The 25,847-nt window shown below is 57.5% G+C and overlaps 1 protein-coding gene across 2 annotated transcripts in view; it reads left to right on the forward strand.

Annotated features, from left to right (window-relative positions):
• The window catches only part of CNPY1 (canopy FGF signaling regulator 1), a 54,930-nt gene that overhangs the window by 16,865 nt on the left and 12,218 nt on the right, over positions 1 to 25,847 (forward strand). For both annotated transcript variants that reach the window (XM_079150070.1, XM_079150069.1), the window contains exon 2: positions 4,277 to 4,389. In XM_079150070.1, coding sequence (XP_079006196.1) covers positions 4,277 to 4,389 — 113 coding nt within the window. The remainder of the gene's footprint in view (positions 1 to 4,276; positions 4,390 to 25,847) is intronic.

Here is a 25,847-nt window from a genome sequence, read left to right on the forward strand (position 1 = left end):
CCTGCTTCTGGGTCAGAGTCCTTCTGGGTGTCCCCACACGCTTCCCTCCCTGTGCCCCTGTTGCCGGCTGCTCTCTCTCACGAGGACACCCAGCACTGGACTTGGGGCCACAGTCCCAGATGCTTGGCGCTTGGCTTTGGGACCTCAACATGCTATTTGGGGACACGGCAGTCATGACAGAAGGAGGGGGAGGGAAGGGGAAGGGAGGAGCTGCTCCATCCGGCCACCGGCCACTGTGCGCCTGGATCCCATTCCAAAGACCCGCCCCTTCCTGCCTGCTGAGCCCTGGACCATGTGCCCAGACTTTCCTGTGGGAGGACCAAGAGGCTGCACATGGCCACGTCCAGGCCTCGCAGGTCTCAGAGCGGACTCTGTCTTCTGGCCCCTCAGCTTGATACCTGCCGCCCCGGGGCTCTGTTGGAGGCTGCCCTGCTTTGGAGTGTCTAGTGACCAGGACTCTGAAGAAGGACTCCGGCATCAGCCATCCCACTTGCAGGAGAAAGGTCCACTGACAGAGCAGAGTGCGGGGTCGCCCCTCAGGACGCCTGGGCAGCTGGCCTCCTGCCTCGCTGTGGGTCCGGGGCTTCCTCTGTGCTCCTGCAAAGGGGCTCGGGCACAACCAAGCAGGAGGCTCGTGTTGGACACTGGGAGTCGGGTTGGTCCTCGAGCTACCAGCACTCAGTGCGGCCCTCCCCATACCTAGCATAGAGAGTTCTAGAAAATGATTTGTTCCAGAAGTAAGACACGCTCTGAGGCACCAGAGAAGGAGCCCTGTCTTCCTACCTCTTCTCCAGAGAGGTTGGAGAAGGGGCAGACAGCTCTGGTGCTGGCTGTCTCAGTAGGGCGACCTGTTTGCATGTCTGGCCGGCCCAGCCGCCTCCCCTGGTGCAGAGCTGTGTCTTTGGCGGTGCCCAGGGGTTCTGATTGTCGGCTGCACTTAACTCTAGGGCACACTCCCCAGTGCCTGTGCCTGAGGAGACAGGAACCTACGCCCCCTTTGAGACCTGCCTGCTCTTACTGGTGGGCCTGGTCACTGGAGCCTGACCTCTGCCTCTCAGTGCAAGCTCCGTAAGGGGCGGGGCTGTGATCCCCCTCATGACTTCCTTGCACCTTACTGGAAGCTTGGGATTCCAGCGGGGGCCCCACCAGAGCAGTGCAGGCAGAAGGGCAGCTTCGCAGCGGCCGGTCTGTGGCGCTGCCCATTCCTGTTGTGCAAATGCTTTCACCAGGCAGCCATGTCTCTGCTGTAGAGCTGGGAAGCCGGGCACAATGCTGTGCCCCACACCTGCACCCTCCAGGGGCCCCAGAGTCTGCCTTGACATCTCCCAGCCTCTCGTCCCCATTTCCAAATCTTTCTCAAAGGGAGGAAGAGGGAGACGGGGAGGGAGAAGGAGACTGGGGGATGGAGGAGTTGGCGGGCCCAGCTGGGAGGGGCATGCCCTCTGGCAGGCAGCGTGACCTGCCAACGCCCCCAGGAGGCTGCAGCCGCCGCCTGCTCTAATAAACTCTAAACTCCAGTGATTTAAGTGAAGATTTCAGATTAACATTTAAATTAATGCCGGACTAGAAATCTGGAGCCCAGGTCGCTGATGTGACTCTCCGTTAACTTGTTCTGTGACCTGGGGCGAAAATTTAAAATGATCATTTCTCATAGAGCTGCCCCTCCGTGGGGAGGTCAGGGATGGCAGAGCGGGCGCCACCCGCCCGCCCTGTCCGGAAGCTGGTGCCTTCAGGGAGGACAGGGCCGCCTTGACCCTGAGAAGCTGCACCTGACCCCAAGTGCTGTCCTCAACCGGGGGCTGAGATTCCAGCCGCTGGCACCAGAGAGGAAGGCAGGCAGGCACCTTGGCTCCACTGGGAGACTCTCGCTGCCCCTGCCCCAGGCTGGCCAAGCCCGGCCTCCTAGTCCCTGTCCGGGCTGCTGTGGACACTCCAACGGGTCAATTCCTGTGGGGGAGGGGGGCAGGATCAGTCAGGAGATGTGATGTGGACCGAGGGACGTCCTGTGGGCCTCAGAGTGGCCTGCCAGAGTGGCCCCCACTGGCTCCAGACAACCAGGCTTCCTGTCCTTCCATGCCCAGTCCCTGGGTGTGGACTGCCCCAGGGAGGGTGACCATGACCCCAAGGCCTTCGGCTGGAAGGATCCCTGGGCACAGGGACAAATTCTTTCCAGGAAGGACATGGGTCATGCAAACCACTCCTCACTCCACTCTGCCCTCCTCTCTCCTGCCTCCTGGGGACACCGTCCCCTCTCCTCTGATGGTGCCTGGGTCCCAATCTGCCCCATTTCCCACATAGGGACACTCAATGACATGGTCATCAACCTCCAGAGTCCTGTGCTGCCATGCCTGTCCCATTGCCCCTGAAATGGGACTGAGGGGAGGGAGCGTGTTGGGACTGAGCCCAGAGGAGCACCGGCCCAGGGGGCTCCCTTCAACTCCAGTGGCCAGAGTTCGCCCTGCAGGCTCCCAGCACCCCAAGTCCCCAAACCAACCCAGGAACAAGCGTGCAGGCTCGGAGGGCAGCAGCCAGGCCTGAGCCTGGGGCCTGGTTCTGCAGACGCGGACAGCAGAGATACTGGGGCACGGGAGTCCCAAGCTTGTCTCCATGCCCAGACAGGGACTCTAGGCAGAATCCAGAGGGGCAGGGAAAGGACAGCAGCTGAGTGCCAGGAGCTCAGAGGCCGTGCACCCGCTCCTGAGAAGTGGGGTCTGAAGTCAGGGGCAGCTGAGGGCAAGGCCATGGTCCTTCAGTCCCACCACCCTCAGCTCCACTATCTGGGAGGAGGGCCACAGCAGCTCCCTGAAAGTCCCCTGCCCCAGCGTCCTTCACCTGATATTCCAGAGTGCCCTGCTCCCGACAGCTGCAACCAGTGTCCACGATTCAGGAGGAGGGTGGAGGGGCAAGGGGCAAGCTGGCTCTTCAGGAAAGGACTGGAAGGGCAGGGCCTTGCCCTGCTGGGAGGTGCTGGGGGCGGTGCTCGCTCTAGGGCGGCTGCTGTCTGCCTCTGCCTACTGTGGCCGGCACAGAGGGTGGGCCAATTCCGTCAGACTTCCACGCCTCTGACCACGGCGAGCAGAGCTCCATCCCCTCCCGACCCGGAAGGACTGAGCGCTGCCACTGGCTTCACCACTCAGAGGGCAAATCACAGCGGCAGTGCCAGTTCAGACTGGCTAAGGGGCCGTCTCAGAACGACAGCCCGGCTTGTGCGGCACACGGCCGAGCTCCGGGCCCAGATGCTCGGAGGGTGGCTGGGAGCTGCTGATCTGGGTGTGCAGTGGGCAGCAGACCCCAGGGAAGCCTCTCCATCCCTCTCAGCCATGTCTGCAAGATGGGCAGCCCAGGGTGCCCTCGCAGGTCACAGTAAGACACTGCGGCAGGGCCGTGGGACTGGAGGGTCCTGGAAGGCAGCCAGCTCACTCCATGGCCACGGTAGGCCTGGTCACAATCGGCGCAGGCCATGCCACAGGCCCCCATGCTCTGGTGTGCTCTCAGAAGAGAGCACCAAACCTGAGGTCAGGTCAACCATACACAAAGGTAATGCTTTTCCAACAAGGAGACTCCAAAACACAGGGCTGGGCTAAGATAGGCTGCATGTGTCATTCAGCAGCCAGGCAAGCCATCCACGCTGGGGGACCATGACTCCCCCGCTGCTCAGGGCGCTGACCTGCCCATCGTTTTTCCAGCGCCCCTCAGCTGGTGTGTTGTGCTGGTCCCTGTCCACAGATAGGGCAGGTGCACTCGGTCCACGTTCCACTTGCAAGGACTCAGTCCCAGTGCTGCGCCTGGTGGGTCTCCACCTTGGCAGTTTCATCCTGAGGGGGGAAAAGGGATTTTAGGGGGACAAAGCACTATGTCCTTAGACTTCAAATCCAGCAAAAATCAGTCTACAGGAACAGGATGCATTGGGGGCTGAGCAATGCAGAGAGTGACTGGGTCTGACGAATGCAGCCAGAGGTCTTCGGGATGTCCCACAGGTGGGGGAGCCAGCACCTTCACTCTGTAAAGATGGCATATTCTGAACAAAAATCAGAGCTGCAGGCACAGCTCAGGGTCGGAGCACTTGCCCAGATGCAAAACGTGGTTTTCAAAACACTAAGCGCACAGAAGGAATACAAAGAAAGTAGTCTCCAAGTCTTGGTCTGATTACATCTGAGGCTGTGGAGGGCGGAAGCTCCCATTCCTAGCCAGAGTCCACATTGCTGGCCGAGCAGAGGGGGCTTCCCCTGCCCTTCCAAGGCTGCTCCCTGGTCACAGATGTCTGTGTCTTCTTTAGCATGCAGGGCCCTGATGGACGAGGTGGAGTATGACATCACCAAAGCTCGGCAGAAGAAGACCAAGGTGGGCTCCTTCCGAATCAACCCTGACGGGACGCAGGAGAGGAGAAAGGTAGCGGAAAAGAAATTATATGCCAGTGTATAATTGCGGATATGGGCAATTACCAACCATTTATCCAAACAGCAGTTGGTCTTAATCTCCTAACCTTTCTCTTGTTCAGGGTATCAGCTCTAAATTGCTTCTGAGTCCTGAGGGACCCAAAGTAATCTTTAAGCTTGAAATTGAAGTATCTCTCTCAGCACCTAAATTTTGTGTCTTGTCAAGTTGGAAGGCATTTCAGCACTGTTGTTCATCAGAATAAAAAATAACACTTCCATGGTTCTTGGGTAAGGCCAGCAGGGGGCCCAGGGAGGCGAAGGGGTGGGCACCACCCTCTCAGGCACCTCCTCCTTCCTCTGAGATCTACAGATTTCTAGTTGGGGGTGCAGGATGCAAGTCCCACCTCCCAGGATAGACTTGGGTACTTGGCCAACGCGAAAGAGGAAAGGTTTCTGCCCCAGAGCAGAGGGGGGCTCACCCCGGGGATCCGATGTCGGGGGAGGGTTGCCGCAGGGGAATTGCAGAAATCAAGAGAGGCCTGCAGAGGTGGCTCGGGCTCCGGCACGTCCGGGAGATACCAGCCCTCTGCAAGGCGGGGTGGCCAGCACACACGGCCCGTCTCCGTGCCATAGAGAGAAGCAGCATCCAGAGGGACCTGCCACCATGTCACGCAAAGCTGAGTGGATGTGGGTTTGGGTTCTTGCAGTTCTGTCCTGCCTTGTGAGTGCCCCCTGCATTAGAGCAAGTGGAAGGGACACTTTCCTGAAAGGTTTCCTTGTCCAGAGTGGTCAGGAGCAGGGAAGGAGGAAGATCCAGGGGCAGCTGTGGAGTGTTGAATCATGGTGGAGACAGGGATTCCTCACAGAAACCTGCCGTGTGTTTAGTTGGCGAGAGGGGATTTCTCCCTCAGGTCGCACCCCCCAGAGCTGGGGATGCAGGGGTCCTTCTGGGATCCATTGCCTCCCCAGAGGCACACATGGGAACAGCCCTCGGAGAGGCCCCTGAGGATGTCATCAGCAGGACCTGGGGCAGCTCCCCACCCAGGAAACCTGAATCCCCACATGGCCACCTGAGCGCGGGGCGTGTCCTTCCTGGGCACCAGCTGCAAGCTGGCTCCCCAGGTCAAGCTTGGCCAGGACAGGCGCATGTGCGGGCAGGTGCATGTGTGCAGGCACCGGCCAGCTTGACTTCGGGCAAATGGAGTCTGCGTGTTCTAGTGACCTGCAACCTGGGCTGTGACTTGTCAGCAGGAAGGGGTCTCTCCTGCCTGGAGCTGCCAGGCCAGGAGGGAGCCGCTGCTCCACGCCTTTGCCTGACCACGGCCCCGTGGAGCTCACCTTCCCATCTTACTGATGAAAACCCAAGAGCCATGTGCCTATGCCGCAGGTGCTGGGGCGGGGAAGCCGGCAGGGATTAGGAAGGTGCCAGCCTCCACTCCCCGCCTCCTCCTCCAGCCTCTTGGCTGTGTCCTTGGGTAACTTGACCCAGGACCCCACACTTAGGAGGCCTGAGCCTTTTCAGGGTGTTTAGTCCCAGAAGTGGTTTCAATTTACCTGAAGAAAACGGGCCACCAGCCGCCCCCGCTGGCTGTTGTCTTTGTTGTCAGTGTCCCACTTTGACATGATCGAGTCAAAAATCACTTTCCAAATCTGCCAAAAACACTCCGTAAAGTAACCCGAGGGCGCTGGTTGGTGCCGATCAGTGCCACAGGGTAGTCTCAAAGTCACAGCCCGGAGAGCTGCGCCACCCCAAGTGAGCCTGACCTTGGGAGCTGCTGACCATATGTGGCCAGAACAGCCTCCCATGGGGGCCTCATCCACGAGGAGCCTCAAGTGCCCTGTGGACGTGAGGCAGCCGGCTCCCTTCCCTGAGCTCCAGCGACTTCCCTGGCCACACAGCTGTCCCCAGCCTGGCACTCCGCCAGGGTCCTGAGGGGCCACATGGCTCTGGAGTCCTGGGAAAGGGGTTCTCAGGGACCCCTCCAGCAGGAGCACCTCCGGCCCATGTCCTGTACCTGCCTCTCGGTGTCCCCAGTGGAATCAGGCTCCGTCCCCCAGAGACAGCAGCTTGGGGCTGCAACCTCTTGGGCTCCTTCCTGAAGGTCTCCCCTTCTCTCCGAGTTTCCAGAGCCTCCCAACCAACTGGCCTGGGAGAACCTGTCTGAGACAGTGCCAAAGGCCACAACCGACTGCCCTCTATGAGTGAGAGGTGATCAGAGACCAGCCGGAGTGCCAAAGGCACCTGGGGAGGACGGGGGAGTGGCCCCATCGGCAGCCATCCGGCCTGGGTGGCGGCAAGACCCTGGAGGCAGGCAGTCTGCACTCTTCCTGAGCTGCTCCCAAGCAGGGCCCCCACAGCTCCGTGCCCAGGGGACACGAGGCCAAGCGTGGTCTCCTCCCCTGACCTAAGGCGGACTCGAGCAGGCGAGAAGGGTGGAAGGAGAGGTCGTGTGGTTCTGGGAATTATTAGAAAGAAGTCTCATTTATTTTAATTGACAGCATCCTCAAGATAGCTCAGAGGTCTTCCATGGTATTGATTTTAGGGACAGCCCATAAAATAGGGTGGACGGAAATCGCAGCTGTTTAGTATACCCGACGGACGCCGCCCTACATTCCCAGTGACCGCCTGCCTCACTTCTGTGGAAATGCTCTCTGGCCCCTGCTCTTCGTGCCATTCTCTTTTTAAAGGAAGAAACGAAATTCCCATGGAGCGTTGTTGTGCTCAGTGTTTTGATATGCTAGTAATTGTCCTCCGTTTGTGAAGACTGCCCTGCAGCGAAGGGGCAGGGGCTTCTGCAGGTGCCCTAAAGTCAGGGTTCAGAGAACTGTCTCCTGGGACACCCAGGGGTCCATGACGGGAGCGGCTCCGGTGGCTGTGTTGAGTGGGGCTGTTCCCCTGGCACTTCCCCCGCACAAGGCGGCGCACAAGGCAGCATCCCAGTCACGTCTCTGGGCTTCGTGAACAACGATTGGAGAAGGGCGGGTGTGCACGCCTGTGATCCCAGCAGCAGCAGCAGCGAGGGAGGCTGAGTGAGTTTAAAGCCAGCCTCAGCAAGGCCCTGAGCAGCTTGGCCAGACCCTGTTTCTAAAAAAAATATGGAAAGGGCTGGGCTGTGGCTCAGTGGCTAAGCATCCCTGGGTTCCATCCCCAGTACCAGCACAACAAACCCCAAGCCCAGATTGGATCTGTGGGCATTCCTGCAAGACAGGACTAGCCCTACAGTGCCAGGCTCCCAGCTGGAGGGGGTGTGCACCCACCTCCTCTAGTTTGGAAGGCCAGACCTCCAGGGTGCAGGTGCAGAGGAGCGGCTGTCCTCGGCGGGGACCAGGGTCTGGGGGCCAAGTCTGGGCTCAGGCCTGTCTTCACAGGGAAGTGGAGCCCTCGGTGCTGGATACCGCTGGTGACCTCGTGGGGCCCGGGCGCAGGCAGGGGGCTGCAGGTGAGAGCACGTGTCAGTGAGGCTTGCCCTGCTGACTGCAGAGACAAGGCCACTCTGGAAACGGGGGCAGCTTGAGCAGAGGAAGCACCACCAGCCAGGGGATGCCAAGGAGACTGAGGGCTTGTCTAGACCAGCCCCCAATGCCTTCTTGTCCCATTTTCAAAACAGCTACCTGGCAGGAAACAGAGCCATGTCAGTTGACTTCATTTTAGAAATGCAAAAGATGGGCTAGGGACCATTAGTGACTCAGTTTTGACAAACGAGCACTCATTTCATTTGCTTGATAGCTCAATTAAGACAGATTCCAATGTCATTTACCATCACCAGAGCCGCCCATCCCATTATGTGCTGTGGACCTCCAGGAGCCTATTGCATCCTTAAGTCACATGGTATACAACCTGCACAACGGTACCTGTGCCCTGCTTGCTAACAAAATGAGAGAGGCAGGCCATTGTCACAGTCCAGTCAGGAGGCAGAGAGGGATTCAGACCATCAGGAATTTTGCCATTAACTAGTGGATCATAAAATCAGTTTAGTGGAATGTCACCAGCGTGGGAAAAAATATATAAGATGCATTTTACTCGAAAGGAGAATGTTGTTTCCTGACACTTCAAACACACAAAGTGTTTAGGTGGTTTTCTTTTTTGGGAAATCAAAATAACTCTGTGCTATAGAAATTCTAACTCGAAAACGTAGCATCGTTCTCACTTAAGATGGAAAGCCACACGTGAACATGTGATTCTCTTTGTACAAAACATTTGACACAGAGCTGTGCTGTGTCCCTGTCTTGATGTCCCAGGCTCTGCTCAGTGGTCAGTTGGCCTTTCTCATCATCAGGACCCAGGGCGACATCCCGCTTCTGCTGCTCGAATTGGCCCCTGGTGTTCCGGCCGTCCCAGGAAAGAGGGTGGAGGGCGGCCTTCACCCTTTCCTGGGGTTACTCTCTCTTTTTGCCAGGGCTCCAGCTGGCCAAGGACCACCTATGCTGAGGCAGGCCAGTCTCTCAGCCATGCACCAGGAGATAGCAGATGTCAGAATGCACGGAGACAGTGGTGGGTCTCCTCTATTCTGACGCTCGTCTCCCTTTCAAAGAAGAGCAAATCCATCCATCCATCCGCCCACCACCCCTCCATGCTCTGGCCTCTGAGACTGCAGAACGGCCGTGTGCAAGTGGTATTTTTAATTTGTCCAGTGATTTTTAGGTGTGTCACCTCCTGCTTCCCTCCTTCTCTGCTTTTCTGAGAAGTGCTGTCACCTGCACCATGGGAGGAGGCTGGCCTCCATCCTCATGGATCATATTTGTCAGAAGAAGTCAGTGGCTGCAGGTCCTCCAGTGTCAGCACTGGCCCACAAGTGGAGCTGACTTCTGGCCCTGGTCACACTCCCCCTGGCCACACAGGGACCCAGGCTCTTGTGTCTCAGGCTCTACCTCCTTGCCCTCAGAGCCCTGTCTGTCTACAATGGGTGGGGAGAGGCACGGAGGACACCTTGGGAGCCCCGAGGGCAGTCTCACAAGTGAGACCCCGATGTCTGCCACATCCACACAGGTGTCCTGCCACACATCCTCCCTGGCTGCAGGAGGGGCTGCAGGTGCACCCCATGTAGCCAGGAGGAAGGGTGGAGTGTGGGGACCCCAGGGCAGTGCCAGCTACGCTATCCACAGGGCAAAGGCTGGTACCACGGGACTAAGAAGCAATTGGCTGTGTCCCTGGGAGCATCCTGTAGCTGGAGCAAAGCTTCCTCAGACCTGTTACCAGAGCTCAAGCACAGGCAGCCATAACGGGCTGAGCACCCAGCGTGGGCCCAGCACACAGGCACGTCCACTGCGGCAGGCCATCGGCCAACAGAACCTCACCTTCCTTGGGGATGCATTCAGCTGGCTACAGGTGGCAGCCCGAGGCCCTGTTTGCCATGCCATGCCACAAACGTGTGGGTCTCTACTTTCCCTGGCAGCCAGATCCCACTGAGTCCAAATGCCCGGCCTTTCCCAGTCACCCTGCAGGTGAGCTGCCCACATGCACTCTCGCCAGTCTGCAGCTGGGGGCCAAGGAGACACACGACGATGTAAACCACCAGGTGCAGGAAGGAACTGGATGCAGGGTGGAGCTTGCACACCTGGGCCATTGGGTGGGCCACATCTATTGCCTACTGGAGACAGGAGGGTCCAGAGGCAGCGACGGATGCTGTCTAGGGCGGAGGGTCCGGGCCCAGCGGCCCAGCGCATCTGCTGGAGCTTTGACTGCGCTGGCCCACTCACTCGGCACTTGCAAGAAACCAAGCTAAAGCCTGCTCCCTGCCTCTGCCCTGCATGACGCCCCGCCAGGCACACCAGCCATGACGGGCACTGGAGACGCTCTGGGGCAAGCCAGGCACAGCCGTGCTTCCCAGAGGCAACAGCAGACTGAGGCAGACAGCTCGCCACCCAGACACAGGTGGACAGTAGGCTGGCAAGACCTGGGTGGGGCCAGCGCTGGAGACGCACCTGGACTCAGGGCACGGGCTGCGCTGCACCCAACCTGCTGCCGGGGCGAGGTGATACTGTCACCTCCACATGCACCAGCCTTGCAGGGTCACCTTGGCCTGCTGCAGGGAAGGGAGGCAGCTGGCCTGTGCTGGGTGGGTCTGCCTGTGCCCAACCCTCCCCACATGCCCCGGGGCCCACACCTGCCTAAACCTGCTCTGTCCCCCTGCTGGCTGCTGCTCCCCATCGTGGGACTCTGCTCATCGTGGTCGGTGCTCCGTCTCCTCCGAAGGGCTCAAACGTTGGCAACAGAAGCGAGGAAGAGGAGCGTCTGCCCCAGGCGGCCCGTGTGGCACGGATGTGCACCTCCCTCGAGGCTGACTGGGACAGAATGTGGCACCAGCACTGGGGTTGTCCTGGGACCTGTGTGCTGAGCCTGCCAAGAGCTGGACACATGCTGCAGATCTCCCCTGAGGGGGTGCCTCGGCCCTCGCCCCGTGTGGCTGGTGGAGCAGTCCTACCCTCTCCGCAAGGGGCTCCCACCCACCGCCCTCTGCTGAGACACAGCCCGGTTGTCGCCCAGCAGCCAGGCTGCCCTGGCCTCCTCGCCCAGGCCTAGGCCGTGCGCCCACTGAGCCCATGGAATAGTGCTCCTCAGTCACCCTCCAGGGAGGCCGAGGGGAGCCCTCCAGCTTTCGTGCCTGCTCCTGGCTCACCAGCGGCCCAGGGTGTGCTGCCCCGCGCCTGGGCCCTGCGAGTTACTTGGAATTGTCACGACCACCCTCCCCTGAGGCTGGAGCCCGTGTCCTTCCAGTCTCCACATCAGCCCCATTCCACTCCCAGAGGGGACACCCTTGGAGGGGCCAGCTCTGCCGCCTGGAGGTCTGTGTCGAGGCAGGCTGCGCGCACGCTGGACCGGGAACTGCTGAGTGGTGCCCTGCAGCCAGTCCACCTTCCTGCCCCGCCCCCTGCAGGAAGCCTGCAGTCCCCAGGCAGGCCAGCATGGGACCAGGCCTGGCAGGAGCAGGGGTGTGTGTCTGTCTGTGTCTGCATGTGCCTGAGGATGTGTGTGTGTTCGTGGTGTGCATCGCTTGTGTGCCTGAGCATGCACGTGTGTCTGAGCACACCTGAAACAAACAGCAGAGCTGGGAGACACGGCTCAGAGCAGAGGGAACAGAAACAGGGCTGTGCCCCTGATGGGGAGGACGTGGAGCCCTGCAGGCAGCTGGCCAGCGGCCAGAGGGGGACCTCCAGTGGCCAGGAGGCTGTTGCCCCCAGGGGCTGGGCCAGGGAAGGCACTTGTCCCCCTGCCTGCCTGGGCAGGAGCCTGGGCAACTTGTGCTCTTCCTGGTGGGGCCAGCAGGGGGAACTTTCCCCCAGGGTTGTCCTCCTCCATGGCCACCTCGGCCATCCTCTCTCCCTCCCTCCTTCCCCAAACCACAGGGATTAACATTCAGGAGTCCCCAGGGATGAGGGAGGAAGGTGACAGCAAGTTAGAAAGGAAAGAGGTTATTTCTAACCCTCTCAGGGCGTCAAGGCCATGCAGGGAGCCAGGCCAGGCGTCCCTGATGGAAGCATGAGGAGGCCTCGGCCACCAGGCGCAGGTGATCACAAGTGCCCACTCTTCTCCTGGGAAAGAGTCGTCTTAGTTTAGTTCCAGGTCACAGGGGCTCAGAGGTTCCTCACCCGGCATTGTGGGTTCCAGCCGGGCCAGGGTTCGTAGCCCAGTCCTGGGCGCCTGGGGAGTGAGGATGTGCTCTGAGCAGCTGCCACAGGGCTCTGCACCCAGCTGTGAGCGGGCGAGTTCACAGGCGTCTCTGAGCATGTAAGTGAGGTGAGCACACAGTCGCTTTGCCTTAAGAATCACCTGAAGATGGCCCTGTTTCCTAGTCCTCCCTCCCTCTTTGAGGGCACCCTCCACGCCTGGACACCAGGGCAGCCAGTGCCATCACCAGCTCTTTCCTACCTCTCACACCCTCTGCCCCATGCAGAAGTGCATGGAAGGCTGGAGGAGAGATGCCCCAGCGGTTCTTCCGGGGCTCCCTGGGTTTGCAGGGTCCCAGTGACCAGGGAGAGCCACCTGGAGAAGCCCGCCTCTGTGCTACCTGGGCACTGTGTCTCCCACACCTAGGCTGTGGCCATGGGGCTTATTCCTAGTTATCCTGACTGCAGCAGGAGAGTCTCCAGAGACGTCCAGAACCTTAGATGCACACGAGGACTGTGAAAGGACCTGCCCTGGGGACCTGGGGGCAGTTGATGAGTGACAAGGTCAGAAAGCATCTTCTGGTTCCTGACAACCGAGGGAGGCAGGTGTTCCTGAGGGAACGGACCTTGGGTGTGCTTCCGCAGCCGGGAGACAGGAGGCCTTCTCTGTCGCCAGACCGAATCCCACCAGCATGGCAGTGTCTCCAGGTCTGTGTGACGTCCGATGATGTTGGCTTCCAGGAGGCACCGTGAGGCCTTACTGAGGGGGAGCGAATGGATGAAATAAAGCCCATCACATGGCGTCCTGGGTCTGGCAAGATGGGCAGCGACTCCCAGGGGCACCTACAGGACGGCACTCCAGAGACACAGCCTGGTGCACCACCGGAGGCCCAGCACCCTTCTGCAAGTGGAATCCATGGAACTTTCTTTGTCACAGATAGCGGGACTTCAGAGCCGGTGCCAGGACCATCTTTGCTGGGAGCAGCCCACAGACGTGGATCTAGCGGGATCCTATCGTCCTCTTGAACAGACGTCCTCGCTGTCAGTCTGGAATCCAGTTGATCTCTCCCTGGTTTCCACCCAATGCTGCAGCGAGGAGGTGGCAGAGGCTTGCGATGTGTCCCTCAGTGAACTGAACAGGAACAGCGCCCTCCCCCTACGAGGCCCCGAGCCTGCGCGCCCTGCTCCCCACAGACCCTCACCTCAGCCTGACATTCTTGCCAGGATTTCCTGTTTGCTGAGTGAGTTTGTGCATAGTTGAAAGCAGCGAGGGCTCGGGGGTCGGAGGGTCGGAGGGTCAGCCCAGCGGCCCTTAGGAAACAGAAACACAAATAAGGAATTATCCCCTGGCTGCATGCCACCGTCACACCACGGCCCCCACACGGATGGGGGGCACCAGCATCCTGGACCAGAGAGGGCAGGGAGGGAGGAGGCAGCCGTCAGAAGCCTCCCGCACCCCCAAGCTGCCTCAGGGCTGAGCACCCCCTCTGCTGATCAAACTCTTCCTCAGCTTCTAAATTGCTTGTCCAGCCCCCTGAATCCAACCCTCACAACTGGCTGATTGCCTACGTGCCCCATTGCACAACTGGGCAGGGTCAGTGGGGGACAGTCCTTGAACTGAGTTTAGTATCAGGTCACAAAGCCTCGTATCAGATATGGACCAGATTCCTTGAATTTTGATTTTAAACATGTCAACATTTAGCAGAGATGGTAGAGAGAGTTCATGGCCAAGGATTCTGGCAGCCAGGGCCCGATTTTTTTTTCCTTCAAAAAGTCTAGACTGAGGCCGGGCATGGTGGCATGGTCGGGCAGGCCTGTAATCCAGTAGCTTAGGAGGCTGAGGCAGGAGGATCGTGACCTCCAAGCCAGCCTCAACAACTTATTGACATTCTAAGCAACTCAGAGATCTTGTCTCTAAATTTAAAAAATACAAAAAGGGTTGGGGATGTGCTCAGTGGTTAAGTGCCCTGTATTCAGTCCCTGATACCAAAACAAACAAAAAGCCCACCTAGACTAACAAGCTCTGAGAAGCTTGTTCACAGGTAGAGGGGAGAGTGAGGCCACATACTGGGCATGTGGGGTCTCTGGGGACTCTGCAGCTTGTTGGGGACAGTCAGGCTGCTCTGGGCTGGGTTTGTAGGTGGAAAATGTCAAGACTCACGACGGAGAGGGTCCAATCTGGACAAACTACACAGTGGGTGTGGGTGCAGGCACATGTGTGGGCACCTTTGTGAGGGTGTGCCTATGTGTGTGTGTGTGTGTGTGTGTGTGTATGTGTGTGTATGTGATGAGAGATTTCATATGAAGAGCTGTATTTCCAGTTTCTCATGAGGGATCAGGAGCCTCTTCACTCCTCTGGCCCCCTTGCCTCAAGCCGGGTCCCCTGCAGGGTGGTCTCACAGGTCTGGAGGCCTGGAATACCCATTGCTGGCCAGGTGTGCTTGCACAGGTGGACAATCGATGGACAACCAGGTCTCTAACAAAGGAGGGGAAGTTTCAAGTATGAAGTTGCCTTCCCAACGGGGTGTGCGTTCCTCTGTGGGGTAGTCCAAGGCCGTGTTTTGGACTGGTGCTAGGGGAGCCGTTGTGGCCGAGAACTGGGAGGGCAGGGGCTGACCAGAGCTGCCTGCCCCTCCTGCTGGATGGAGCTCCCCGCTCTCCAGGAACTGAGAGGCCTCCTCCTTGGTGGCAGCAGCTAGTTTCCTTTGCCTAATGTGTGCGGGGACGGAGGAGTGACTTGTGACCAGGAGACAAGCTGGCAGAGCTGTGTGAACCCAGATGCCCAGGACGGATGGGTCTGGGCCAGGCCAGGGCCCTGGGCAGCAGTCCTGCAAGTCCAATAAGATGAATTCTAAGCAATTAAAGGAATGTTCGTATGGACTGGGCTCCAAAGAGGGATTTAAGACTTTATATTAAAAGGGGCCTTATTCTCCTGCACACTGCTTAAGTCGGGCAAAAAAATAATTAGGCTCTTTGGGCCCTACTCATGCCCTTTCCGCTGAACTTTCTGGAAACATCAGTGGGAAGAAGTCCTCTCCGGCCACGTCAGAACTGTCCGAGGCTGGGCATGCTAGAGTTCTCCTCTTTCTGTGTGGAAAGGTAGAAGGAAGGGTCAGCCCTGATGTTGTAGAGGGCTCCTGGTTCCACTACGGGCTGTCCACTCAGCAAGGGGGTTCTCCAGCGGCTCTGATGCTTTGGGCCTAGTCAGGAGCTCCTGACCAGGGTGGAGGCCACACCTGCAGAGGCTGGGTCTCTGCTCTGGGTGAGTAAGTGTCCCCAAACACCCATGTGCTGAGACTTGGTCCCCACTTGTGGTGCTGTTGGGAGGTGGTGGGACCTATAGAAGGGGTGCCTGGTGGGAGGATGTTAGGACACAGGACGGTGTCCTCTGAGGGACACTGGGGCCCTGCCCCTTCCTGTGCCTCTGGCCGCCATGAGCTGAGCAGTTCCCTCTGCCATGTGCTCCTCAAGATGTTCCACCTCACGGAAGGGCCAGAAGCAACAGGGCCAGGTCACCACTGGCCGAGACCTCTGCAGCTCAGAGCCAAACTAGCCGTTCCTCCACATAAGTTGTTTTTCTCAGGTATTTTTCCACAGCTCCTTGGGCTCCCAGAAAACCCCCAGACAGGGCCAATAGGGCTGTACTGAGCATCCAGGTCACGCACATAATGGATTAAGTGAATGCGCAAGCATCCAATGAATCCATTTTATATTTTTAAGTGCTTCTTCTTTAAAATCTTTAAGTTACAAAAGTAATACGTGACGCTTTTAACTCGAGATAAAATAGTCCCTTCTTACCCATGGTTTCAATTTCTTCAGTTTCAGTTGCCCATTGTCAACCAAGGTCCCAAAACACTAAATGGAAAATTCCAGAATAGATCTGAGAGAAGAGTTTCGTACAGTATTGTTACAAAAGAACGTCGTACCTAGGACTCATATTTTAAGAAGGTCTCAACGAGTTGCCATTTTCAAATGTTGATGTTGATATTTATTCTGACAGGGTATTTGTTTAGGCTATGTAGCATCTAGCATCAGACTTACAGAGGTTTATCTTAAAACATTCTCGTAAGGTCTGTGGTTCTGAGGTTTGGCAGGGGGCGACATGGCCTTGCATACCTGCTTTCTGCTCGCTGGGCACCTCCGCCGTTGCTGTGACGAACTGCCGGGGAGAGTGCTGTAATTTTGCAGCTTTCCTTCTCAACTTCTGTGGTGGACATTGCCTCTGGCCTTTAATTCACACTCAAATTATAAGAAAATTAAAATCCACTATAGGTATGTACATGTAGAAGCATGGTGTGTACAGGATGTGGCTTCCTCCATGGGGTCTGGGGACGCAGGGCAGGTCTGTCGGATGGGGGACGGCTGTATTAGGGAAGAGGACTGTGACCAGCTTGCCCCGTGCCCTGCTCCCTCCCTCAGGTCATCAGCAACCGTCCCTGCTGTCCCCACGCTCACTCCAGCACTGCTGAACAGATAGATACCTAGTTCATGTTTTTTGGCTTTGGTCATTTTTAAATAGTAAAATCATACTACGTGTATATTTTTCCTCTGAAGCACGTGGGAACCCTAAGAAAGCTTAAGGTCAAGTATAAATGCTTTCCTCAGCGGGGCTGAGTCATATCCCCACATTCGTGTGATGAAGCTGTCACCCCCATGTGATTATTCTTAGAGAGAAGGCCTGTGAAGAGGTCAAATGAGGCCAAATGAGGTCTTGGTTGGGTCCTGACCCAACAAGACTGGTGGCCTAACAAAGAGACCCCGGAGCTCACTCTGCTGTGTGAACGCAGTGTTCAAGAGCATCCTCACCTTGACCTTGGACCCCGCCCCCAGAGGAGGGAGCCAAAGTGCTGTGTGAGCCCCTGGTCTGCCCCTGGTGTTTCTCTGTGGCAGCCCCAACTGACGGAGGTGTCTGCCTAACAAGGGGATGCCTGGACACCTCCAAGGCAGCCACTGGAGGTGTGAGTCCTCTGTAAGCTGCAGAGACCCTCCTCCTGCTGGTAAACTTCCTGCTGTCTCTGGTCTGTTACTATTGCAGGACCACAGCACAAGGACCTCCTGACCGCAGACCTTGTTCTGCTTTCTGCCTTCCCTCCCTTCCTGCAGTGCTGGAGACAGATCCCAGGCCCCTACCCACAAGGCGAAGGCTCCACCACTGAGCCGCACCCAGTCCTGTCCCTCGGATTTCTGTAGGGCACAGTCCTCAACAGCCTGGGGGCCTGAAGTCGTGTGCACTTTAACTCGAGTCCCTGCTGCTGGGTTACTTCCCCAAATCTGCATGTCTCACATGCTTGACAGAGCTGCTTTCTTGCATTTTCATTTGCAGTGGATAACGTCGTTCTTTGACTTTTGGCAATATAATAAGAAAGGTGTTTCACTACTGTCTTAAATCCCTAGTCATGGCCTCCGGTGGAGTCAGCAGAGCTTCACAAGTGTGCTGTCCATGTAGGTGGCCTGCTTCAGCTTGCTTTCTTGTGGCCTTTACCCAGTTTTCTATTGGTTTGTTCATCTTTTCTATAATTACTATTCTGAAAGTCTTCCTTAGGGACAGGGACCCTGCCTGGCCTGCCTGCTGTGCGTGAACCTGCTACGACTTTCCTGTGGCTGGGCTCCTCATCCCACAGACTCCTCCCCTTCCACCCTGTGTTCAGGCCCAGCCTCCAGGATGCAAATGTTTTCTGGATTTTCTCCCCAGAGTTCCAGCTTTATTTCCTGCCTGCATGGTGAATCTGTGTGGAGCATATTTTTGGATAAAGCATGCAGAGCACGTCCAGCTCTCTGTCCTTCCAGATGAACAGCAGGTCCAGCGCTGGCACTGTTTGCTGAACAAACCTCACTCCCCCTCCGAATTGGAATGACACTCTGTCATCTTCTTGAAAAGAATTGTGGGAAACACTTCAGACATTGCCTCACACGCTCTGAACATTCACAGTATTTTTGTGGCTTTTTTGGAACCTGTGCAATCCAGGCCTGTCCTCCACCGTGCCTCTCTGCCCTCAGTCCTGTGTTCAGTGCATTCTTGTGCTCCCGATCACCACCCCACACAGTCCAACACTGCTCCACGCGTGTTCCGGGCCCCTGAGAAGTACACCAGGAGGGGATCGGTGGCTGCCTGTGGCAGTGCTGCTGCTTCTCAGCTACTCCTGTGAGGGGTCTGGAGCTGAGGAGTCCAGGAAAGCAAAAGACTCCATTGAGGAAGAACGAGGAGCTGGCCACTTGTCCACCTGCTGGGTATTCCATTTGACGCCAGGTGTCTCCATCTCAGGGTTTAGCTGATCACATCCAGCATGATGCAAAAGGAGGCTCTGGGACCAGAGATGGCATTTCATGAGCAAGTCACTTGAAACATGGCTCTGTGGCCCCAAGAGGAGTTCACTGGCACAGGGAGCCCTGCTGGGCAGAAGGGTGGCCTGGGAAGATGGCCTGGGCGCCACCCGCTGCCTCGCTGCTCTTCCGCAGAGCCTGGTTCTACTGGTTCTGGCCAGGACAAACTTGAAAACTGGTGACAGTGTGTGCAGCAGGGTGCACCGCCATGCCCCCTCACCCAGCACTCTGCCCAAGACAGACCATGCGTTCGGCATGTAGGAAGATTCTGTGCTCCAGTGTCCTTGGGGAGAAGAAATGGAACAGATGATTCGGTACTCCCGGGCAGATAAAGACAATAATTATTGGAGGGTATGCAGTGATGAGAGAGAATTAAAGATTATGGTAGCTTAGCTCAGAATTAGGGTTAATTAAGCAAATGCTGGCCACGCAGGCGCTTCATTTCATAAACACAAACCAAGGGTGCGCTGACGGCCGTGCTAGATGCCGCCGAACTGGCCCAGCCTTCCCTGGGCCCGGGAGAGCACAGAAACCCTTCTTTTATCCCTGGTGTCTTTTGGGGTAAATGAATCCCCACCCTGAACATGCATGTGATCCTCCAATGTCTTGGTTCAGGGCTCCACTACCAGCCCTGTGACGGAGGACAGGGCCTGAGGACTTCAGTCGCTGGCTCTTCGTTCCTAAAGGGGACTTCCGTCCCCTGAGGTCACCTAACACACTGCAGCACACCCTGGCTGAGACAGAGACGTATGCCCACGAGCTCCAGAGGCAGAAGGCCAAAGCCGAGGTGCTCCGGGACTGGCTCTTTCTTGGTGGTCTGGAAGGAAGTCCACCCCAGGACACCTTCAAGGCCCTGGTGGTGGCCAGCTCTTGCACTACTTGCACTGGGCTGTGTCACCCATCTCTGTGGGCACATGGCCACCTTGATTCTGCAGTCTGTGTCTCTCTCTTATCTCCCAGGACACTGGTCACCTTGGGTTAGAACCTGTCCTGACACAGGCCTCGTCTTACCACTTAGTCTGCCAAGACTCTGACGTCAGCAGAGGCACAGTGCAGGCGTGCAGGTCAGGGCTTGAGCGTCTGTCTTTGGGGATGCAATCCGGCCCACTCCAGGCTAGAGCTGTGTGACCCCAGGGACCCCACCCTGACTCCCCAGGGCTGAGGGGCTCCTCGCCCCATTGTGCCTTCCCATGGGTGTTCCTGGGTGTGGGCTAGGCGGGGAACTCAGGCTGCATTGCTGCTCTAGTCCTTCTGGCCTCTGAGCAGCTGCAGGGAGGGGACCACCTCCCAGGGGCTGGTGCCTCCCACCCTCTCACTCAGCCCAGTGGCCACGGCATGCCTCTCCCCCCAGACCCATAAGGAAGGTGTTCTGGCAAACAGACCCTAACATCGACCTCTGTGGCCCCTCATGAAACCTCTTTCTGGGCCCTTGCTGGCCCCATCTGGCGTGAGGCTGGGTGTCCTTGGCCCTTTGTCTCGAATCTCCCGGTCAGTTTCCGGTGCCTGCAATTTCTCAGCCACGAGGTTCAGACCGCTTGGCAGGGATAATTTCACAGGCCTGGAATTAGATGCTGCACAAGTCTAAGCACACAATGCTTCCAGCCTCGGATTTTGTAATTCTGTCACACTCAAAACAAGCTGTCAAAACTGTCTGGCATGACTTATCCTTAATAAATCCCTCGCCTGTTAATTGCTCCTTATTCCACTGAATAAGAATTGTACGAATCCACAAATCGGGTGAAGAATGGGGGATAATGGGGATGCATTCAGAGGATTGCCACTGTTCTCTCCCAGGATAAACGGAGCCATGGGCAGCGGGCACCACGGCTCCAGTAGGGGGAGGCCGGGTTTAACATGCTCGGGCTTTGCATCTGGTTGGTTGCAAGTAGATCTTTCCATGGAATCTCTGGCAGAAATGATGCATTGATTGTCTGGAGGAAGGTCTCTGAGCAGGGTCACTGGGTCCATGGCTCTGGGCTGGCTGGGATGGGTTCGTGGGAAGGCCGCCCCATGCGGGTGCAGGGCCGTGTGGACACGTGGAGGAGCCAGGGACTGCAGAGGAATCTGGGTACCCTCCACCTTGACCAGAAAGTGCTCACCCCTCTGGACCCTGGGCATGGAGAGGGACATTGGCACCAGATCTGGCTTGTCTTCCTGGGGTGTCGGCATATAAATTTTGTGACTTCTGGAAAGAGACTTCCATCTTGGAGGCTGTAACCCAAGCCCTGCAGTGAGGCAGGTGAATGAGCAGGATGGAGGCCCTGTCAGGACTTGCCATGGCCAAAGACAGAGTCAAAGAGATCTTGTACGGGGCCAGGGCAGGGACAGGAATGTTGGCTGAATGTCCACCACAGAGCTGGCTGGGCCAGGGCAGGGGCATGGCCTGGGTGGTCAGTCACATCCTGCCTCCCCTACAGCCTCAGCTTCCACCACAGGAGGGATACTGCCCACCTCCCCAGGTGTAGTCCAGAGGTAATCAGTGCTAGCAGCCCTGTGTGTGGAGCTGCTCCAGGACCTGGCTGGGCTGGGCAGAGCTCTGTCTGCACTCGGGGCCATGTGGCTCTCATGGCACGCGCGCGTGCGTGTGTGTGTGTGTGTGTGCGTGTGTGTGCACAACCTACCTAGGAACTGCACTTGTGACCTCCAGGAGAGAAAGGCCGTTGGCATCCAGAGAAGAGAAGAGGGTGTGGCAGTCAGGAGGAGTTGCCAGGGAGCACCCGTGGGCAGCAGGACACTCACACAGGATGTGACCCATGTGGGAGGCCACCTGGAGCAGGGCAGGAAAGTGGGGGTGTCTGCAAAACATGGACAGTGTAGCCTCTGGGACACTATCCTCCGGAACCTTTCAGCATGGACAATATTCAAGTGAACAAGTGTGTTTGTGGGTGCAGAATGTGAGTGCATGTGATTCCCACAGAAGAGTGCTTTCATCTGACCTGTCCCCACCTGCAAAGTGTAAGAACCAGCACACTCCTAGCAGGCAGTCAGAGCTCAGGTGACGGTGGCTAAGTGTGGCCTTTCAGGGTTCTGGTCAGGGACTTGTAGTGCACTCTTAATTCAAGGTCAGATGTTGGCACAGCGTTCTTTGATACCCTGCACCAGAAGCAGCCTGGACTTGGCCATGGAATACAAGGCTTGTCTCCGTCTCCATCATCTCTTGCACAGAGCTCCTAAGCAGAGTTCATCAAAATCGCTTGGCCTCTACAGTCAGAGCACCTGACCCGCCGTGACCCAGAGAACTCGTTCCACACACGGCAAGCTTTGCACACCTGGAGGACGCTCTGAGTTCTCTTCTGCAGCTTTAAGGGAAGTAGCCCTCTTCTAAGGGTTAGGCATTAACTGGCAGAAAGAAAACAGGTATCTAGATGCAGTGTCAAGACAAAGAGATCTAATGTTATCTCTTGGGATTAATTCCTAAAAAGTGAAGAAGTAATTGAACTTGAGTAGAGCAAAATCATCTCACATCTATCAACTTTTAAAAAATTAGCAGGGCTCAAGTGGTAAGAGGCAATGTGAAGGATAAAGAGGGGTTCACACTCTGGGGCCTTCCAGGGTTGGCTCTGGCCCTGAGGGAAGGGAAGCAACTGCAGGAAGCTCTGCGCTTCCCTGGGTAGTGAGCTGCCCTGTGGCGGCTGCTCCACTCCAGAATTGGGGAAGCATTGAGGAACACGGTCCTAGGATCTGGAGCGTTTCCCTGACAGAGGCCGGTTAGCAGAGGGCCACTCCCGCCCCATCCGCAAACGCGAGCATGTGAGATAGGCATACAGAATGCAGACCAAGAGCCAGCGCCCCAGGAACCCACAGTTAGCAACATGTCCTGAGAAAATCACTCGATAGGAAAAGGCACCTCACATACAAACAACACCCTGGACTCGCACACCGCCCTGAGCGTGCTCTACAGAAGCCAAACACGACAGAAACAATGGCTCAGGACTGAGGCCGTGTGGAGAAGCAGTCAGCCTGTGATGTCACGGGTCTCAAGACAGTGCTGGAATGCTGGGCATCCCACGTGCTCCTTTCTGCCTTGGTTTCCCTCAAGTACCAGGGAAGCCTCCCCCCTCTTTAGTAAGCACTTGATTTTTCCTCTAGCGGTGCTGGGATGGATCCAGGCCCTGGTGCACGCTAGGCAAGTACTCGCCCTGACCACACCCAGCCCCACTCTCCGTCTTGAATGCTGCCGCCCGCCCAGTGCTGCAAGTCAGCGTTCGTGACCCCCAGGACCCGAGCATGGAGGAGTCTTTCTTGGCTCACCCCACACTGTGGTCAAGCAGCAGCCTGGGGTGTGTCTGCCTAGGTGGCCCTTCCTTCGGGCTCTGCGGGCCTGATCTTTCCAGAGGAAGCAGATAATAAAAAAGTCGTGGAAGGCAGCTGCCTCCTGCTCCTCCTTCACCCTCAACCTCCCAAACCTGCACTGCTCACGCTCGGCTGCACACACAGGCCACCTGGGGCCTCAGGTCTGGGTGGGGCTGGGGTCCCCAGGGGAAGCCAGACCTGCTGGTCTACGGACCACGCTTTGAGAACCAAGGGCCTTGACGCGCATGCTGGCAGCGCTGGAATCCTGAGAGCAGGGGAGTGGAGAAGCTGTGGACAGCCAGGCTTCTGGGCAGCGGTGGCACACCGGCCTGGGCTGATGGCCGCCTGGCTTCCGGACCTGCAGAGGACACGTCTCCCCTCCCTCCCACCCATCGGTGCTCCTTAGCTTGGCGTCACTCAAGATGTGCAGATCTGAAACACCGTGGCCCATCAGACAGAAAATAACAGCAACGCCCCACGTGCCATGCCAAGCCCTCTGCAGGGTTTGCCCTCAGTGACTTAACTTGAGGGATGTCTGAGATGTGCATCCTCGCCCCCACTCCCAGCAGAGGACACTGAGTCAGGAAGGCCACTGGCTGTCCAGGCCTGGCCACAGAGTGAAGCCAGCCTAGGATTCGTGCTGGGGCGGACACTAGACCCTGCCCCTGGGTGCGCTGCACTGCCACATGGTGTGCAGGGGGCCAGGCACAGTGCGAGCAGGCAGGCACAGTCGCACACCTTCCTGGGGCTGGGAGTTGGGGTGGCCACTCTCCAGTCACCCACGGCCACCCTCTGTGAGGCTGCAGCCTGTTGGGCCCAGGCTGCGTCCAGCACTGCTGGAGGCTGCACACTTCACTGGCGGATTGTGCGCACTAGTGGGGGCCACCAGAGTCCCCCCAACGGCCCCACAAACAGGAGTGGCAAGCAGTCTGAGGTCCAGGCGTGGGCAGGGCTGGCTCCCCCGAGGCCTCTCTCCCTGCTCACAGATGGCATGGTCTCCTGTGCCGCAGCAGCGATCACAAGGGCATCCTGCTGTGTGTCCTGATCTCTACTTTCAAAGACCCCAGTCAGGCTGGGAAAGGGCACCCCATGGCCTCATTTCATATTCACCCCCATTTTAAGGTCCTCTTCCAGATGCATCACGTTCTGAGGTAGGGGCTAGGACTTTGACCTGTGGATTTGGGGAGACAAAGTTCAGCCCCCAGCAGTACCCCACTCTGTTGATTTTTGGACAGCCTGGTGTATAGCAGCCGCTGCTGGTGTAGGGTAGGAACAGATGTCTCAGGGCCAAACTGGCCACATTTCAGCACTAAGGCAAGAGTGACAGGCACCTCTATGTGGAGAAGACCTCAGGTGGGGCAGTGAGGAAGCCAGGCACCTGCCTTCCCCAAACAAGTCCATGATGGCTCCCATCCCTGGCTTCCACGAGGGCCCTGAGGTTTTGGGAGAGCAAGACACAGCGAGGGACTCAGCTCTAACAAGGACAGACCAAAGGGACCAGGAGACTTCTGGAGAGGACACTGTGTTGGAGGCACTGTGATCTAAGGGAGGGCACACTGCCTGGTCATCAGGAGTTCCCAGACAGCTGTGGCTTTGGCCAGTCACAGTTGTTCCAGTTAAGTCACAGAACATTCTAGAGGCTCCAGAGAAGCCCCAGGCTGGGGGCAGCAGGCAGCTGTGCTGGTGTCCCTTCTGTGCACTTATGACACTTCTCTCCATGCCTCCCTCTCCCCATCAGAACAGCAAGGATTTGCTACGGGGTCTGTCCAGCACCACACTGAGCTGCTGATGGGGCAGAAGCACAGAGACAGCCACGTAGGCAAAGGCTACTGGAGGAGGTAGCCCATCAGCGGCAGTGGGAGACCGGCCCCCCAGGGAGACCTTCCCCACTGGGTCCTCATCTGGAAGTGGGGTTAAAACATTTGCCCTGCCTCCTTCAAAACTTATCCTGAGACAGACGAAGGCAGGATTTATCCACACACACTTGGGAGAGCATTGACCCGCATGGCTGGTTTTAGTGAGCACTGTGGCAGAGCCGCTCCACTTGCTCGGGTGAGGGAGTGCCCTTCCACACACCTGAGCCTGCTCCCACAAACTGCGCTGGACTTCTGAGCCTTCCTCCGGTCAGTGTCGCAGACAGGAACTGGGCCCTCCGGGGCCTGAGTCTGTGAAGTGAGGAGGAAAACAGGTCACCAGAGCACATGCTGCACTGCAACCTGAGAGACGGGAGACGGGACACGCCTGCCGGCACACCAGCAAGTCCGCGCACACGCATGTCCCATACACACATGTACACGCACACCGGGGCTCTTTCTGGGGGAAGGAGATCTGGGGCCTGAGGGGTCGGGGGCAGGGTCTGGGGCAAAGATGAGCTTTATCTTTTACTCTACCCTTTTGTGCCTTTGGAATTTTTTAAAAAGAAATCAAGTAAGTGTGTTACCTTCTCCCTTTAAAAATGTTTTTAGAGGAAGAGCTGTCATTCTGGTGGCTGGGACCCAGGACAGAAGGACTGTCCCTGGGAAGAGGCTCTGTCCACCTGCTCTAGAACGGCCTTCCGGTGCATTCCTCTCTTTTTTCCTTGTTTTTGGTTAGGCAAACCTGTTGAGAAAGACAGGACCTAGAGGCCACCTCAGTGGCCCTGGTTTCCCTGAGGGACTCTCAGCAGTTGGGTCTCTGTCTCCCCCACCCCAGCCTCCCTGCTTAGTGAAGGTCATTATGGACCCAAGTCCCAGAACGCACAGAAGCTCTGCTGCCCCAGGTCCCTTGCATAGGAGGTGAATGGTGTCCATCCTAGGAATGAGGAGATGGTTCATATGGTGGCACCCAGGGCCCTGCACCCACTCTCCAAGGGTGGCCTCAGATTCTGCCCGGGTCTGGGAGGTGGGCTGGCCCTCGATCATGTCATGCAGGCCAGTTCTCAGCATGTGAAAGGGCCATGGGAGTTGCGACCAGACCAGGACAAGGGTGGAGGCCTGGTGAGCGGGGACTGCTGAGATGGGAGCCAGTGATCCTGCAGACCCCCTGAGGGCCAGGTCGAGCAGAGGGCCAGGAACCCTGCAGTCCCTCTGCTTGCAGCCGTCTCTGGCCACACCCAGAAGCATGAAATGTCTGCTTGTCAGCTGAGGCAGCTGGTGCTTTCTGCATAGTCCGTGCGCATGTTTGTATGGAGGCGTGTGCGTGCGCGTGTGCACGCGCCTGCTTTCGCCTTGAGTGATGTGGTACTTTGAGTTCCTTGACTCTCACACAGCTCAC

Source organism: Sciurus vulgaris, assembly GCF_902686455.1.
Source record: "Sciurus vulgaris genome assembly, chromosome: 8".
NCBI lineage: Eukaryota > Metazoa > Chordata > Mammalia > Rodentia > Sciuridae > Sciurus > Sciurus vulgaris.